Source organism: Bidens hawaiensis, unplaced genomic scaffold, assembly GCF_021521415.1.
Source record: "Bidens hawaiensis isolate Kalapana, Puna unplaced genomic scaffold, B.hawaiensis_p1.1 tig00000512_1, whole genome shotgun sequence".
Lineage (NCBI taxonomy): Eukaryota > Viridiplantae > Streptophyta > Magnoliopsida > Asterales > Asteraceae > Bidens > Bidens hawaiensis.
Window position 1 is genome coordinate 3619050 of NW_027491033.1, and position 16429 is coordinate 3635478.

Below are 16429 nucleotides of genomic sequence, written 5' to 3' on the forward strand. Positions count from 1 at the left end.
CGAATGATGTTTTTATTAGAAAACTTATTTGTAAGATAAGTTTTTGTGGCATCTTAGTATGTTTTACCTAACTGGTAAATTTTATATGAAAAAAATTTATTCCTAATATTGGCATATTAAAATCTTTTAACGTGTGTGATGTAAAATGAGCTATAAACCTCGATTACTAGCACAATCATTACATAAGTGGAGGCCATACAGATTTAACTTTTTTTCAAAACAGATATCATGTAGGCTCCTTTGTTGATGTAGAATACTACTACTCCTTATAGTTTTCATAATTTTTTCTGTTGAATCACAAAGTGAAAAAAAAAAACATCAACAGATTCCAACCGACAACCTCAAGACAAAACAACTTACTAAGGACATAGTGAAAAACTTTTAACTGCTTATATAAACTAAAAACAATGTGTCCAAAATAACGAATACAAGTTCGTGGATCATGAATCATCCAGCTTTAGATGTTCGTGCTACAGGTGGTAGTACTACCGAATCAAGGTCAGCGGGGTAAGGAGCCCACAACCCTAACCCCCCCCTGCTTTCTTTTAACCCACTGTTGTTTCCTTTAAACTCGTTTAACGATTTAACCCACTCGATTTTAGAGGAATGTTCACGCGTGTGCGGGTGTAATATAAAGATCGAGTTATACTCACAATTCGGGAACATGAAGAACTTGAAATTCCCCTTTAATCTATAAACAACAAACCCGAAACTTAACTGATCTCTCGGTGTGAATAGATTCACCTCGTTGAACCATAAACAACTAAATAAGTTGTTCAGTGGTGTATGTTCACGTATGATTATAGCTCCTTCTGGTACATCTGATTTACAAAAAATATGACATCAGATTTCAGAATAATTTTCCTAACTAAAACAAAATAAAAATAAATAACATTTAATTTTACAGAACATCAATATAAGACAATCCATCTTTACAAAATATTAAGAATATTGATTTACTTGGTCTAATCAATACTTCGGGTAAACATGGTACAATATTATATTGTGACACAGATTATGATAGTATTAATTTTAAGTTGTTAGCGTACATTGATTTATATCAGACTAGTTATGTACTTAACCATAATTAGCAATAGTCTAGAAGGTATCTATGTGTAATGTCTGAAACCCCTATTATGCACACGATGAATATATACAGTCTGAATATATACAGTCAACCTTTGTGATTTAACTATTTTGGTTCACAATATAGTCAAAATACTTTCATTGAACCATGCGGATCAGGTCATATAGTTAGTTGCCTGTTGCAATTATATTGGGACTGTGACTTTATTTTTTTAAATTGCTGCCACAAAAAAGCATCTAGAAGGTGTTTAAATGTGCTTCTAAGCTGAAAGTTTGAGTGTCTGCTTAAAGACAATTATGATTCTTATTTTTATTTTACAGGGTCACTAAAACTATCCAATTTGGAGAAGTAAGGTTGTAACAAAACCATACAACTCACTTTTGTCATTTTCAAAACACACATCCAACGTCTCTTTGTATTAAAGTATTACATAGAAATTACAGTATAGTCGATGTTTATTTCTCAATAGTCAGCTTGCTTGGCTTTCAAAAGAAAAACGTGGACACTTCTCTTTAGCAGCATATAAACTAAAGCCAATTATTCAATAGTTTCCTCCAAAAATTTATTTTTTCTAGTTAACAATAAACCTAAAAACTATTTGTTTTGCAAAGAGCTAATGAAATAGATGTAGTTTCAAATGAGGTTCCCCTACTATGTAGCCGGTGGAGGGTATTTAACACATTTATGTGACTGTAAGAATATTTACTTAAACTATAGCGGCGGTAAAAGTCAAGCGTCACAAATTTCATGAATAAAGGGTATGATGTGAGTATATAACAACTTAAAAAAGATGTTAGAATGTTACCGCTTTTGGTTTGCTTCAATGGGTTCCAAGGTTGTAAACCCTCATAACGATATATTTTCATGTGGTGATCAATAAGAGGCCGAGCATATCTCTTCCTTCGTTTATTAGAGTCAGCCTCCTCATATATATTCTTATGATGCTTGTGCTGAGCTATGGCAAATGTATGCTTTCCACGCCATAAATATCTGCCACATGTACAAAACCTTAAGAATTATAAATTTTTTAAAAACTATATGTAACAAAAAGAGACTATACCTTTCCAACATAAGCAAAGGATCAACAATGAGCTCCATTTTTCCGTCAATCCAAATACTGTAAAAAGCGTGAGGAAAAAGGCGATGAGTCAATATTTTAGGAACCTTCCCGTTTCTTCTAGGCTCATCATAAGGCGGATTCTTAAGCACGATAAGGCGCCAAATACCGACCCATTCATCGTCTCTCACACTAACATTTGACTTTATAAAATCTAAAGATATCTCATCCACCACCATAAGAAAACAAAACAGTTTCTTGGATCTAGGGCTCACATTTGATGGCTGATGAGGTGTATCATATCCATCAAAGATTCCAGATGCAACCACAAATTTACACTTTTTAACATATTCCTTGTCTTTGGGAGACATTTCTGCACCACCGTTTTTCATGAAACCACAATGTACCTAATAACAGAAAAGACTAAATTACCCTTCTATGAATTACAAATTTTGAAATCAAATTAACAACGGAACATACCTTCATGCTTGATTTGAGCTTGAAACTATCCTCTCTTTGTTCCCAGCTTTGATGTCCTCCGAATAACGGTTGTGACCCGTTTGTGCTTACATCATCCTCTTCAAAGTAGGTTAAGCTTTGAACAAATTTTGGCGGGGATCTATTTTCTGGAATAACTACTTTTTCTGGGTCATTGGCTAAGGGAATAGAACACCCTAATGACACAATTCAACTATATTAACATCTGTTTTCTTACTTCCTATATAATTTATTAGTTTTGAAACAAGAAAGTAAAGTAGGTAGCAGGCTTACGATGTGGCGGTGTAACTAGACCTATTGTGCGTAACATCTGAAACACCGTGCTATCTTTGTTACAAATAGCTGCAGTACGTAAAACATGGTTTTAAAAAGCCTAATTTGATAAACTTTGACGGACGTGCACATCAGGCATTTAGTCGAACACCTCATGTGCACCTTTTAAAACCAAGTAAAAGACGAAAGAAAAGTAGAGGATACCTGAAAGGAAAACAATGGATGATTGACAAGTCCATATATGGAACAAGAGTACAAGTAGAATGAGCAGCATCCATAGAATACCACCGACTAAAAGCAAGCGAATGAATCCTCTTTTCCAGATAATCTTAATGGGATAATCTGAAGATGATTTATCTGCAGCTAACAATAGTTGAAATCAACATCTCAGTGTTGTTCATAGTAAATAAATCCTGAGAATGTGTGTGCAATTACAATCAATAGTATATAAGTAGTGGTAGGGTTTTGGATCCTAAATCAAGCTATGATGATTAAGTAGATGTGAATGGAAATTAATCACCTTTAATTTCTAAGGTGTGATGTGAACGGTCAGGACGACGGCTTGCTCGTAGAGATACAGAGCGGTGAGCGTCACTGTCCATGCTTACCGCATTCAGAAGATGATCCGCAACAAGTTCATTCAGAATATAATAATAAGATCTAGATAACGATAAGATAATCCAATAAATACAATACTAGTACAATTAGAATGAGATGATAGTGAAGATGAATGAAGTGTATGTATGTATGTATGTAGTTTGAAATAAGAAGGTGTTACAATGGTTGGATCACAGATCCAGTAATCGACTGTCTAATTTTGATACAGCCCTCGGTTGTGTTTTATTATTGGAGTACTTTTTTTTTTTTTTAACTTTCGGGAAAGCTTATATGATCGACACCCGAACCATGGATGGTGTCCGAATAGATCTGATATCACGGATGGCGAAAAACATGAGTCCGTCCGAAATATCAAAACTCAAAATAAACTGGGCGTGTTTTGGGTACAAACATATGCGATTGATAAAACAAAATAAGGTACGAGATAAGTATGAGAATAGATGAAACCCGAACTAATTACCTGAAAGCATATGCTAACCCTTGTTTAGTAATGCTTTATTATACTAGTTTTGTTTCGTATAAGATGAGAATTAATGTTTGTTAGTTGTATTATCTATAGGTAAAAGATAAAGTTATATAAAAACAAAAACAAAAACGAAAAAAGAAATTTACTTGAAAATGTCAACAAGTACCTCTTAAATGAACTATCACGTGTAGTAGTGATACCGTGGATATACCCGAAACCCGAAGATTAAACTTGAAACTCAAAAGCCCAACCCACCCAGCTCGGAGGCTCCGGGTTTGATTTGATCCACCATATATATAAAATCATCATCATCATCATCATCATCATCGTCGTCAGTAAATAGTTACAATTACAAGTTAAAATAAAACCCTCTCTTTCTCTCTTTAACTAAAATCAGAAACAAACCCACACCTCTTTTCATCGACATCAGGTATGTATGTATATATGTATGTTTGCTTTGTTTTCTATTTGATAATAATAGTTGATTTTGTTTTCTGTTTCATTCGTTGATTTGGTTGTTGATTATTGTTCTAAAGTGTGATACATTTCTTCACAATTATTTATTTTGCATACATACAGAATGCCCTAAAATCCAATACATATATGAAAATTAGGTCACAAAGCCCACCCCCTTTTGATAACTCTTTATGTAATTGGATCACTAGCATTTTACTTCTTTACTTTTATGCTTATGCGCGTATTATTACTACTCCTAAAGTACACCCGGATAGATAAAAGGTTGTAGGGAACATTTGTTTTTGTTCTATCGGTTCTGATATTCGTATCGAAAAGGTTAAATTAAATTAGGATGTCAATAACCTGTTTTCTCTTCTTGAGCTTTCCTACAACACCCGCAAAGTAGCAAGTTTTCGACTCCTAGACCTTCAATCGTCATTTTCTTCAGGCGTTGCTGCCCCATCACCGCGCTGAGTTTGTTGCACCACACCGCATAATTAAATTTACCAGCCGACCGCCTTCATCAACAAAAAAATTGACTTTGGATTTGTCATTTAGGTATTAAGAATCCTTTTTTTTCCTGTTAGTTAGGTTTGAACCATCTGATTCTATGCAGTTAGTTTCGGTGATATTTGACCGATATATTACCGATTTTCTAGATATCAGTTTTTTAAGTCTTAATTGTCAATTTTTAGCGTTAGCGCTTTTAAGTCTTATTCAGTTCCTACTTGCTACAGTTGTTAGTGTTTTGTAAGTTGCAAAAGGTAAATATGTTAATGGTAGGAGAGTATACTGAATTGTTAAGTGTTAAAATGTTATATATATATAATTTTGCATGATATTAAAATTACTGATATCCCGCCGCAATAACCGATGTCTCAAATATCGATCCATGACGATATCCAATATTTTTCAGCACTAACTGTATGACGTGACTGATTTCTGTAAACCACTACAACTGCCCTCTCGGTTTGACTTTCTATTGTACCAATAGATCGATTGTAAAATCACATTTGTTTGGCATATGTTTTACATAATCAGTTTGAATCTGGCTCTTGGATTCTTAAAACTTTTGTCTACAATGCGTTTCTATTTGGTACCTTCTCCTTTTGTTAATGTACCTGCTGATTGAAATTTGATGTCAACAAAAATTTAGTCAAAATCTTAACATTGAGAACTGTTAATGAACCTGCTTATTTGTATCCTGTGTGTTATTATCATAAAAGTTGAATTTGGGCTTCAGTTAATGAACCTGCTTTTTTGTGTCTTATGATCTGGTAGATTTTTGAACAGTTTTTGTTTATATATGTGATGATTTTGGTCATTTGAATATTTTGAAAGTATACCTGCTTTTACCTGGGCCTTTTTTTTGTCAGAACCCATTTTTACCTTTAACACTTTTTTTTTGTCAGAACCTGTTTTGGCCCAAATCAAATTGGACCTGTTTTAGATCGACCCGTCATAACCTGTGACCTCCCCGCACGTTTTCCCATGCCCACTTGGTATCTTGAGTTTCTTAGAATGCCCAATTTTTATCGTGGTTTGAAGTTTGAAGTTTGAACACAGATTTAGAGGTCTGCAGAGTAATTTCATCATGCGAGGAACATTAGTAGCGTGCCCTGTACAAGATTTATACTGTTAATATTTAAAGCATTTTTAATCTTATCAAACTGATTTTTACCCAATATGATTGGTTACTTCTTATAAGTTATGATCACCATTTAAGTTAATTAATTTCTCGTGATTAGGCTGCTAACTCTTCTTTTTTATTTCCTGTTTCTAGCAAGTAGAAACAAGACATGGACGTTGACATTGACCACTATGTCATTCTCGGGTTGCCATCTGGCGAAGAGGGATTCAAGCTTTCAGAGAAATAAATAACCAAAGCATACCGTTTAAAGGCTTTAGAATTGCATCCTGACAAACGACCCGACGATCCTAATGCACCCGCCAATTTCCAAAAACTTCAAACATCTTACCAAATCTTGAAAGATGAAAAAGCCAGAAAACTTTTTCACGATCTTCTTCGCGTTAAACAACAAAAACTTCAACGCCAATCACAACAAGATTCCAAACGAAGGCGAATGATGTCAGATCTTGAAGAAAGAGAACGGTCCACTTTTGCCGCTCAAGATTCATCTGCAAAAGCTGCAAGTGAAGAGGAAAGTATTGCTAGAAAACTTAAAGAAGAAATTAGCAGAATTCGTGCAATGCATGCTAATAAATCTAATCCCGTTACAACTGAAAAAGTTAAAAAACAAAGTGGAGTTGGAGAAACGAGTGACACGGGTCCCAGTGTAGAAGAAAAGGAGAAAATGCTAAAAGTTTCGTGGGAAAAGGGTGGTGTTGGTTATAGTGCACAAAGATTGAGGGAGGTGTTTGAGACATTTGGTGAAGTTAAGGATGTGGTTATTAGGAAGAAAAAAGGGTCGGCTCTTATCGTTATGGCTACTAAAGAAGCAGCTGTAAGTGTTTTAAATTAAAGTTAATTATATTAATTGTTAATATGAACACAGTTTTATTGGGTTGCATTAATTATTATTTATATTTCTGTAGGTGGCTGCGACGGGAACTATATGTGGAGATATATCAAATCCTTTGCTAGTTGTACCGCTTCAACCAGCAGTGGCTACTTTTTTCTCGAGCGCACGTGAGCCGGTTGTTTCACAGGTTAATGAAGAGCTTGTTGGTACTGGATATCAGGCGTTTGAAGATTCGGTCTTGCAAAAACTTCAAAAGGTTAAACCTGCACTTTGTTCTTATTAATTTGAACTTTTTATTTACTAATTAATTTTTTGTTTGATCTGTTTTGCAGGCTGCAGAGAGACAAAAGCAGAACAGCAAGCAGTGAATTACAGGATTGCCCTTGGTGATGATTTATGTAGAGAGTGGATGAAATGTCGGAGAACTCGCTTCCTCTCCTTGTTCATGAGTCTTTTACCATCTCTTTTTAAAGACCAAAAAGTTTACCCGACAAGAATGCAACAATCTGAATTAGAGACCATTTGTTGTAAAACTGTCTTGCTATGTACAATGGTTACATTAGCTTTGACTTAATTGGTTGTTTGGCAATACTCCCGTCACGAAAGCTGACAGATATTAGAAGTCGAAGCTTTTACTTATTTGTAGTCTTTCAGGTTAGTGATTCAGGCTTTAATGGGTTAGTGATCCAAGCTTTAATGCTTCATAACACAATCGTTTCTTGAAGTTAAAAGGAAAAAGAGTTCTGGTTTTGGACCAAACATATAACCGATTTTTGATATTATTGGCAAAAATCGGAGATTCGGAGGGTATACGATTTGGCATGGTATGGTTTCGGTTTGATTCAACTAGGTTTTATTGTGTTTCACACTTTGCCTTGGTTCTAAAAGGTGCGAGTCACACTAGAAGCTGAGGCGTGAGAAAAGCAGTAGCCTCAAAGCGTCAGGTATACAATAATGCAAACAATATTTTCTACCCGTTATCTTTTAAAGCTAAAAAGTATGTTATAATTAAAGGGTTTTGGTCTACGGTATCGGTATCAAGACGTTCTTTTAAACGGCCAAACAAGAGTAGATCTAAAATGACAACGGTTGAAGTCCCATGATGGACCCGTGATGGAGAAAAAGGTGTAGATCAAAAAGCCATTTTAAAAAAATATATATATGATAATAATATAAAAGAAATACGCATAATGTAAAGATCATGAACAGAAGTACAGAACTACTCCAACCTTCTGCACAATTAAACTAGCTTTTGTACAATAAAACAAGCTTAACAATCAATCAAATTATGTAATAATGAAGAATAAAACAACCTTTATGCATATTTAAACAAATTAAATATATAACCAAAAAAGCTCAAGGTAAAATGTATACTCAATCAAGCTCTAAGAAAACAGCTAAAAGAAAAGGGAGAATAGCATCTCTATTGATTTGATGTTATTAAGCCGTACAAGGGTATACGAGACAGCCTTCACTCGTCACTCCGGAACGGTGACTCACCATCACAATTTCGATTATCGTATTGTCTCGGTCTCAAGTTGGTTTTAAAAGTTAAAAAGACTTGATGTCTATATTATGCCAAAATCATATTCCAAATCAAAATGGTGTTTCTCATATGGTGAAGCTAATGTACAAAAACATCATTTATCCTATATAATTTCGCAAATTCAGTTTTAATATATAAAAATTTCATTTCATTGTAATTGCCTTTGATGCCCGTTCAGACAGGTTTCCTTAGAATTGCAGTAAGCAGATACCAGAGACCGGAATCAACCGAGGACAACACCACAATAAGCATTGCCACAAGAACAAGAGTCAGGACAGCAGTCTTCACCTGCACAAATAAATAAATAAATAATTAGAATCAATAATTCACCTCCATCATTGATACATTTATCAATGCTAATTTTTATATGCTCTCTAGAGGTGGCAAACTGGACAGGCTGGGTAAAAAGTCAAAACGGGTATGGGCACTATTTTTTTCTGTTAATAAAACAATTAATATACATTCAAAATTTACTTTGGGGAGATTTTGACCCGTTTAACCTTATACCATTTAACCTATTGAGTTATAAAAACATTGACACACAGGTCGAAAGGAACATTGCTTAACATGAAAAGTGCAGTAATGGAAAAAAAACTAAGTTAAAATACCTATTTAGTTATCATCATGATTACAAACAAATTGATGGCATTTTGACACAAAAATTCAATAAGGTTAAATATCTTTATATGTATTTTGGATATTTAACAATTAGTCAGATATTTTACATTTTTACTAAATACAACATTTAAGATTGCAATTTTAATAACTTTAATAAATAAATAAAAGATCTGTTATAAACTCAACAAGAAAAAGGAACTACCAATTTTAGTTTAAAACAGTAAAAGGTTTAATCCAAGACCAAAAGGCGTTTCTTTTATCTGTTTAACAGAACGAGTTATATTTTCATCGCTCTTGTATTAGATAGATACTTGGGTAAAAAAAAATCCTAAAACTTGTATACACACATAAAATAATTTTTTTAAACTTTAAATATACTTGTGCTTAAATAAGTTATAAGACGAAAACAAATATTAAATGAGCGAAATATAAGTAGCTGCAAATTATGAACACTGACCGTATTCTGGAAGCCTGGCCATTCTATGTACTTCAGCTGGCTAGGCTGTTCCGCGAGAAAGGACAATACAGATTTTAAACCCCTGAAAATTTACACAAGAATATTCACAATTAGTATTTAATCAAAACATAAAATTATATTGACATGAGAAGTCACATATTTGACCTTAGAAATAAAAAGTTTTACCCTATTTTTTGTATTGAAAAAGGAGAAGTATAAAGCATAATAACATAGTGTTACCTTATTACACTCTTTGCATGTGGTAACCAAAAGGGTTCGTTCCCATTGTTATTATTATGTAAACTAAGGTCGTGAATTCTGCTTCCGACTGAAACAGCATATTTGGCACCATAACGTTCTCGAACGATATATTGAGGTCCTGTTTTAAAACTCTTAAAAAATTATCATAGAAATATGTATCAAAACATGATATTTGCCATACTTCGTGGTGGATGAAGGAAAATGAAATTAAAAAACAATGGCATGTTTACCTTTTCATAAACGAAGTGGCGTTTTTGGTAATTTACTGATGTGTTCACAGGAAACTTCCGAGTGTGCAATAGTGGTTTAGGAAAGTTTATACCCGTAAAACTGGTCACCGAACCAGAAAATAACGCCATTTAACTGCTGAAATAAACAAATATAAAATATTATCGAAAAAGTTATAAAGTCTTTAACAAAGTATGTAAATTCACATGATAATAACTTAAAAATGTGTTGCCATCCAGCTAAAGAATACAAGAAACCATCAACAAACAGAATATCGGCAATTCAACAGTCAGCACAGAGTAACATCTGAGTTCCAATTCCATTCATAAAACGCACGATGCGTTTGGTATAAAAAAAATACTAATAAACTAACTAGACATGACAATTCTACATTGTTAATACTAAAAAAAAATAAAAGAACTTGTTATAAATTATACATAATGATATGAAATAATAATAATAATAATCTCTAATCATCATCATAACCGAGTAAAGGTTCAATAAGTGCTAATTATACAGAAATACAGAAAAATAATAATAATAAGTGTTGATTAAACAGAAAACATAAACAAGTAAGTGTTGATTAATTAAAATCAAACAAATGACATATCAGAGATAATAAACACAGGGTGAAGTGGTTGTATGATATAATATAATTAATTAGGTCAAGCAATTAAATTAATGCGGAACATACGCAAATGGTGAGATTGAATATAATTAATTAGGTCAAGCAATTAAATTCAGCTTTTGTAATAAATTAAACAGAACCCTAATTTCACATGAACACTAAAAGGATTGCAAGAACAAACCTGGAGATTGAAGAATATTAGTATTAATCTGCCAAGAACAAACTTCAGAATTTAATAATTCAGGAAACGATGATACCAAGTGGGCCCATAACAAAGTTGGGCCGAAAACTGGAGCCCAATATCTTTTGTTTTAATAGTTTGACGATCATTACTATTTGAGTGAGTAATGGACTAATTTCTTTATTAATTTGGTGGTGTCTTTCGAAATTCAAACCTTTGAACTCGTTATATTCTTGCCCATCCTACTTCTTGAGTTCTAAAAAGAATTTTATCCAAAATAATAATAACACTTAGACTTAGTTTTAGTCAAAGAAAGTTTCGAGAAAACTTAGTTCACCCACTCTAGTTTGCTAGAAATTGCACTGTGACGCCCGACCTCATGACTTTCTACGGTTCTAATTGTAGTGGTGTCACCATCGGTGGATGGTATACCCCAACTTACATTCTATATCGTGGGTCCAATGTCATCTCGTGGAGACTGGCTCACAAAACATAGGTCTTAGATCAACCATAAAGGCAGAATACAAGGCATTAGCGGATGTAGTTATGGAAAATTTGCTTTTGGAACTTGGCGTCCCTGTGTTATTGCCACCCAAGCTCTAATGTAACAATAACATTGGCCCACATACTTATGTTTTTATGATTCCTGAATGAAACATATTGTATCGGGTTTTCTCTATGTCTAGGAAAAAACTATCAGATGAATTGTTGCAAATTCTTCTTATTAATATTACAGTCTTGCCAACATATGTTCTTACTAGACCTCTAGGTTGTGGACCCTTAAAACTATGGTCCAAGTGCCGAGTCTCTAACAGATCCTCCATTTTGTGTGGACGTATTAATGATAAAACATTATTTCCAAGATAAAGTCAAGTCATAATCATAATCTTGTAATGATTCAAAAGTATAGACATATAATAGTTGGTTGTAAACACTTATCTCTAGTTGTCTCCATTATCTCACAATAAGATTATAATTATATGTTATTTTTACAAACAAATTAGTCAATAGAAGTTAATCTTCGATTATCAATTCTCATACCATTATACTCGTGTGGCTATTGATGAATTAGAGATAACATACTATGCTATCTCTTACATGAGAGAATTAAACAATTATGCCGTTACAAGATTGTTACATTGTTTCCGGTTCTTGAGAGCAAAATAATTATTGTAAGTTTTCATGTATAAACCTTTCTTTGTTCTTTGCATCCAGAAAAATCAGCATAAATCTGTGTAAGAAAGTAAATACGTAACTATCATAACGGTAAAATGATAAATTTTTTATCTAACTAAACCGACATTTTTATTGTACAACTAGTGTTAGTGCAAAGACTAAATTTGTAACTTCTCAAAAGTTTGAACGAAATCTAAAAGATCTACAATTGAATATATATATTATTTTGTTACAAATATGATTCAGAGTTAAATTATATTCTCTTGTATTTGGGGTGTTTGTAGTACGTATATAAAATAGACCAACCTATCGTATGGAAACCCGTTTAATGAACCAGATTGAGTTTAACAAAACTCAACCCCTCCAATAATAATTTAAATATGTAATTTTGTTATACCAATTCGACTAACCGTTGAATCCAAACACCATTCGTGTCCCTCACGTGTGTCATCATCATTTTAATCATTTAATGACATTTTCAAATGTTTTTTTCACCTTTCAATACATTTGTACTCTTATAAATGAAAATTGCTTAACTTATAATACCTATTATTATAAAATATAATTGTAATTACTTATATGATTAGAGTAATTATATGTATGACTAGTGTTGCTACAATAGGTGTAGCTAACAATAAATGTATGACGGTCCAAGAGTGTATTATGAACAGATATTAACTTGTTAAGATCATAGAAAACACGACCGGTTAGTCTTACCATGGGACGGGGTCTCCTGCGATCAACCTCCGGCGTGAGAATCAATGATGTGATACAATGGTTGATAGGAGAATAAGTATGAAGAGAGAGTAGAGAGAAATAGGGTGAATGTGAATGGATGTTACCTTTGGCTAAAGTGTTTCTTTTATATGCAACCGGAAGCTTCTCTTGGGGAAGCCTAAGGGGCTGTTTGTTTACATCTGAATGAAACCATTCAGATGTTTACATCTGATTCATTCAGACTTCAGACTGTTTGGTTCCAAACAGAAAAACATCTGAATGCTTAAAATTATGTCTGAATCATTCAGACTTATTGTTGTTGCTGAATGAGACAGAGGTTCATTTAGATCTGACTCATTCAGATCAGAATGAACTAGGGGTGACAATCTTGACCCAAACCTTTTTAAATGGGTCAATTTGAGTTGTTTTAAAAATTAAATGAGTTGATTTGAGTAAAATGTTTTAACTAAATGTGTCACACCCGGCCCTGAGCGGCGGAAACAGCCGGGCGCGCGCGAGTGGGAATTGATACTTAAGCACGGGCCATTGCAAACATTCAAAGTAAGATTTTCATTGCGCATGAAAAGTTTAATACAAATACATTACATTGTTTAAAAATTATAAAAACATCCAAGTATAAAAATTATTGAAGATTTCCACGCCATATCCCTATGCGCGGCGGGAACAACCACGCGCATCGAAGGGATAGAACTAAAATCTTCCAAAAAGCTAGTTTAGATGTTCAGCGTGAGGTGCTCTAAGTGTGACTCCATGCGCTACCTAGTTATCTCCTGAAAGACACGTAAAAACATTTGAATCAGTATAAACTGAGTGAGTTCACAAGTCTTAGTAACTTGATAAATCGTATTGCATCATAATCTTGATACAAATCATTCTGAAACATAATTCTGATAGCATCATTAAAACACATGCTTGGTAAGACAGTTATATCAACATATTCTGATAAAATCGTTCCGCGGGTTACGCGCGAACATTTCTGGGAACTGTGCTCGTCTATGCAAAGTGGCGCTGCCACTACGAGCTAAAATAAGTAATACCGTCCCGCGGGTTACGCGCGAACGTTTCAGGAACATGTGCTCGTCCATGCAAAGTGGCGCTGCCACTACGAGCTAAAATAATAATACCGTCCCGCGGGTTACGCGCGGACGTTGTGCCGGAAAACAAGGCGCTCGTCCATGCAAAGAGGCGCGACCCCTACGAGCGGGCTCAAACCCATAGTACTGCCCCATGACCATACTAGGCACTCGTCCATGCAAAGAGGTGCGACCCCTACGAGTGGGTGGATCAAACCAGCAGTCCCTACCCTTAGAGTTCCAATGGTAAAGTGATCACTTACTCGAGTTCTAGCGCACATACATCGAAAACCTTAGATAACCGTTTGCATTACTCATCATGAAACATAACTTAAACACATAATCGCTTGCATAGCTTGTAAGTATACCATGATAAAACATTATTTAAGTACGTGTCCCTCGCCCCGAAAACAGTTTAAAAATAGTGAAAACAGTGAAAATAGGGGCTGTGAGACTCACCTGTGGTTCTTGTTAAGGGATTAATCGAGATTCGGGTTTTCTTGGTGTTGGCCTCGGAATCGAAGGTCTAGAATACGATTAAATAACAAGAAGTATATATATTAAGATCAAGAAATAGGAGAATATGAGGTTTGGAAAGTAGATCTCAAGTTTATAACCTCGGCTTACCTAGTAACTGGAACGGAATCGAAAATAACGGATGCTCGGGAGATGCTTAGTGCAAGTTTGCAGTTCTTTGGAGTGTGTTTTGGGTGATAATTTAGGTTACAAATTTATAGGCAAACTCAAGGGAACACAATCCCTTGCTTTAGGGGATTGAAATCTTTTCATATCTAGGTGTAATGATGATAAAGTATGGAAATTATTATTGTTTATTGTTTACTTAAAAGTGGAGGAGTGGACAAAAGATCTTGATTTGATTTGGACAGGACATGCAGGTCTGGGGTTGGTGAGAATAGGGTGGCTGACAGTTGACTTTTCATGTTACAGTGTGCTTTTTCAGGTACTTTTGTCAGTGTACAGTAAAAAAAAGTGGAAAATCTCTGAAACACGCTACTGTTTCCTTTTGGGCGGGAGTAATCTCCTTATGTCTGGAGAATAGACTAAGTGTTCTGTGCGCATCACTTTGTGCGCATAGCTTTCTGCGTGAAGGACATTTCTTTGCTGCGGGTAGGTGCGTAACCTTCTCGCAGTTGGGGATATTGAGTTTCATTTGTAGATTCTCCAGGTGGTCTTGGTATTTCAACATAGTGATCAGTCATGTTGAAGTCAATTCCATCTTGGAGCTTCAGACAAACTAGCTCTCAATGTTCCCGCCATGCGGGGAGGTTAGTTCCCTTCCGCACGCGCATAAACGATGTAGGATGCACCCGCCTTAGCATCATGCGGGATGGTCAACCCATAGACAACATAACATAAAGCCAAAACATTCACGCATGGCGCATATAACATATGCTCACGCTGGTTCTTAACATGGTGCGCTCGCGCAGGGCGCACATAACAAATGCACGCGCTGACTAACATGGCGCGCTCGCGCATGGCGCACATAACAAATGCACGCGCTGACTAACATGGCGCGCTCGCGCAGGGCGCACATAACAAATGCACGCGCTGACTGACATGGCGCGCATCATATTTACAATCACCTAATTATTAGGTTGATTACTTAGTTTAAGGGATTGGGAATTTACCGGGTGTCACATTCTCCCCTCGTTAAACGAATTTCGTCCCGAAATTTAGGAGACGTTGCTGGCAGAAGCCATGCTCTGAAAGAGGTGTGGGTATTTCTTGCGTATTTGGTCTTCTCTTTCCCAAGTGAATTCAGGCCCACGCCTCGAGTTCCATTGAACCTTTACTAACTTGATTTTGCTCCTGCGTAACTTTTGTTCTTTCCAATCGGTTACTGCTATAGGTTCTTCTATGAAGTGCAGCTGTTTGTCGATGTGAATCTCTTCCATCGGCAAAATCAACGTTTCGTCAGATAAGCACTTTTTGAGGTTGGACACATGAAACGTATCATGAACTCCACTGAGTTCGGCGGGTAAACGGAGTTTATAAGCAACCGGACCGATCCTTTCCAGGATCTCAAATGGTCCAATGTAGCGCGGATTCAACTTTCCTCGCTTGCCGAAACGGGGGACTCCTTTCCATGGAGAGACTTTCAACAGTACTCTATCCCCTACTTGAAACTCCAATGGTTTTCTTCGCACATCTGCGTAGCTCTTCTGTCTGTCGCGCGCTGTCTTAAGGCGATCCCTTATCTGAAAAATCTTGTCTGTTGTTTCTTGGATCAATTCTGGACCAGTCATTTGCTTGTCACCTACTTCAGCCCAGCACAGTGGGGATCTACACTTGCGCCCATACAAAGCTTCGAACGGCGCAGCCTTAATGCTTGTGTGATAGCTGTTGTTGTAAGAAAATTCAACCAATGGGAGATGAGTATCCCAGCTACCTTCGAAATCGATTGCGCACGCGCGTAGCATATCTTCCAATGTCTGGATTGTTCGCTCGCTTTGCCCATCCGTTTGAGGATGATATGCCGTACTCATGTCAAGACGAGTACCTAAAGCCCCTTGTAACGATCTCCAAAACCTTGATGTGAACCGACTATCTCTATCAGAAATGAT

General features: G+C 35.5%; 3 protein-coding genes across 4 annotated transcripts; 1 reads left to right on the plus strand and 2 right to left on the minus strand.

The window, feature by feature from the left end:
- Positions 1 to 281: 281 nt before the first annotated feature.
- LOC143634359 (putative hexosyltransferase MUCI70) lies at positions 282 to 3581 on the minus strand. 2 transcript variants are annotated; one of them, XM_077102472.1, is made up of 7 exons: positions 3436 to 3581; positions 3120 to 3272; positions 2916 to 2984; positions 2625 to 2818; positions 2148 to 2551; positions 1893 to 2077; positions 282 to 821 (listed from the first exon to the last, which is right to left on the minus strand). In XM_077102472.1, the coding sequence occupies exons 1-7, from the start codon at positions 3515 to 3517 to the stop codon at positions 448 to 450; spliced, it is 1461 nt and encodes a 486-aa protein (XP_076958587.1). In that variant the 5' UTR covers positions 3518 to 3581; the 3' UTR covers positions 282 to 447. The 2 variants fall into 2 exon arrangements, with proteins under 2 accessions (XP_076958587.1, XP_076958581.1); XM_077102466.1 differs by having other exon boundaries at positions 3120 to 3278; positions 3436 to 3556.
- A 2444-nt stretch (positions 3582 to 6025) lies between these two features.
- On the plus strand, positions 6026 to 7627 carry LOC143631508 (uncharacterized). The gene is made up of 3 exons (XM_077100267.1): positions 6026 to 6920; positions 7012 to 7194; positions 7271 to 7627. Exons 1-3 carry the CDS (start codon positions 6540 to 6542, stop codon positions 7304 to 7306), a joined length of 600 nt encoding a protein of 199 aa, XP_076956382.1. The 5' UTR covers positions 6026 to 6539; the 3' UTR covers positions 7307 to 7627.
- Positions 7628 to 8521: 894 nt separating this feature from the next.
- LOC143631519 (uncharacterized) lies at positions 8522 to 10232 on the minus strand. The gene is made up of 4 exons (XM_077100273.1): positions 10051 to 10232; positions 9800 to 9951; positions 9560 to 9641; positions 8522 to 8772 (listed from the first exon to the last, which is right to left on the minus strand). The coding sequence occupies exons 1-4, from the start codon at positions 10177 to 10179 to the stop codon at positions 8659 to 8661; spliced, it is 477 nt and encodes a 158-aa protein (XP_076956388.1). The 5' UTR covers positions 10180 to 10232; the 3' UTR covers positions 8522 to 8658.
- Positions 10233 to 16429: the final 6197 nt, after the last annotated feature.

What these genes read in the sequence shown, in the direction of transcription:
- LOC143631508 (XM_077100267.1), top strand. Translation starts at nt 6,540, where the DNA reads ATGATGTCAGATCTTGAAGAAAGAGAACGGTCCACTTTTGCCGCTCAA. An exon ending in TGGCTACTAAAGAAGCAGCT is followed by an intron (nt 6,921 to 7,011) that starts GTAAGTGTTTTA and finishes ATATTTCTGTAG; the next exon opens with GTGGCTGCGACGGGAACTAT. An exon ending in TCTTGCAAAAACTTCAAAAG is followed by an intron (nt 7,195 to 7,270) that starts GTTAAACCTGCA and finishes TCTGTTTTGCAG; the next exon opens with GCTGCAGAGAGACAAAAGCA.
- LOC143634359 (XM_077102466.1), bottom strand. Translation starts at nt 3,517, where the DNA reads ATGGACAGTGACGCTCACCGCTCTGTATCTCTACGAGCAAGCCGTCGT. An exon ending in ATCCATTGTTTTCCTTTCAG is followed by an intron (nt 2,985 to 3,119) that starts GTATCCTCTACT and finishes TACGTACTGCAG; the next exon opens with CTATTTGTAACAAAGATAGC. An exon ending in ATTGAAGCAAACCAAAAGCG is followed by an intron (nt 822 to 1,892) that starts GTAACATTCTAA and finishes TTTGTAAATCAG; the next exon opens with ATGTACCAGAAGGAGCTATA.
- LOC143631519 (XM_077100273.1), bottom strand. Translation starts at nt 10,179, where the DNA reads ATGGCGTTATTTTCTGGTTCGGTGACCAGTTTTACGGGTATAAACTTT. An exon ending in CATGCAAAGAGTGTAATAAG is followed by an intron (nt 9,642 to 9,799) that starts GTAACACTATGT and finishes GTAAATTTTCAG; the next exon opens with GGGTTTAAAATCTGTATTGT. An exon ending in GGCCAGGCTTCCAGAATACG is followed by an intron (nt 8,773 to 9,559) that starts GTCAGTGTTCAT and finishes TTATTTGTGCAG; the next exon opens with GTGAAGACTGCTGTCCTGAC.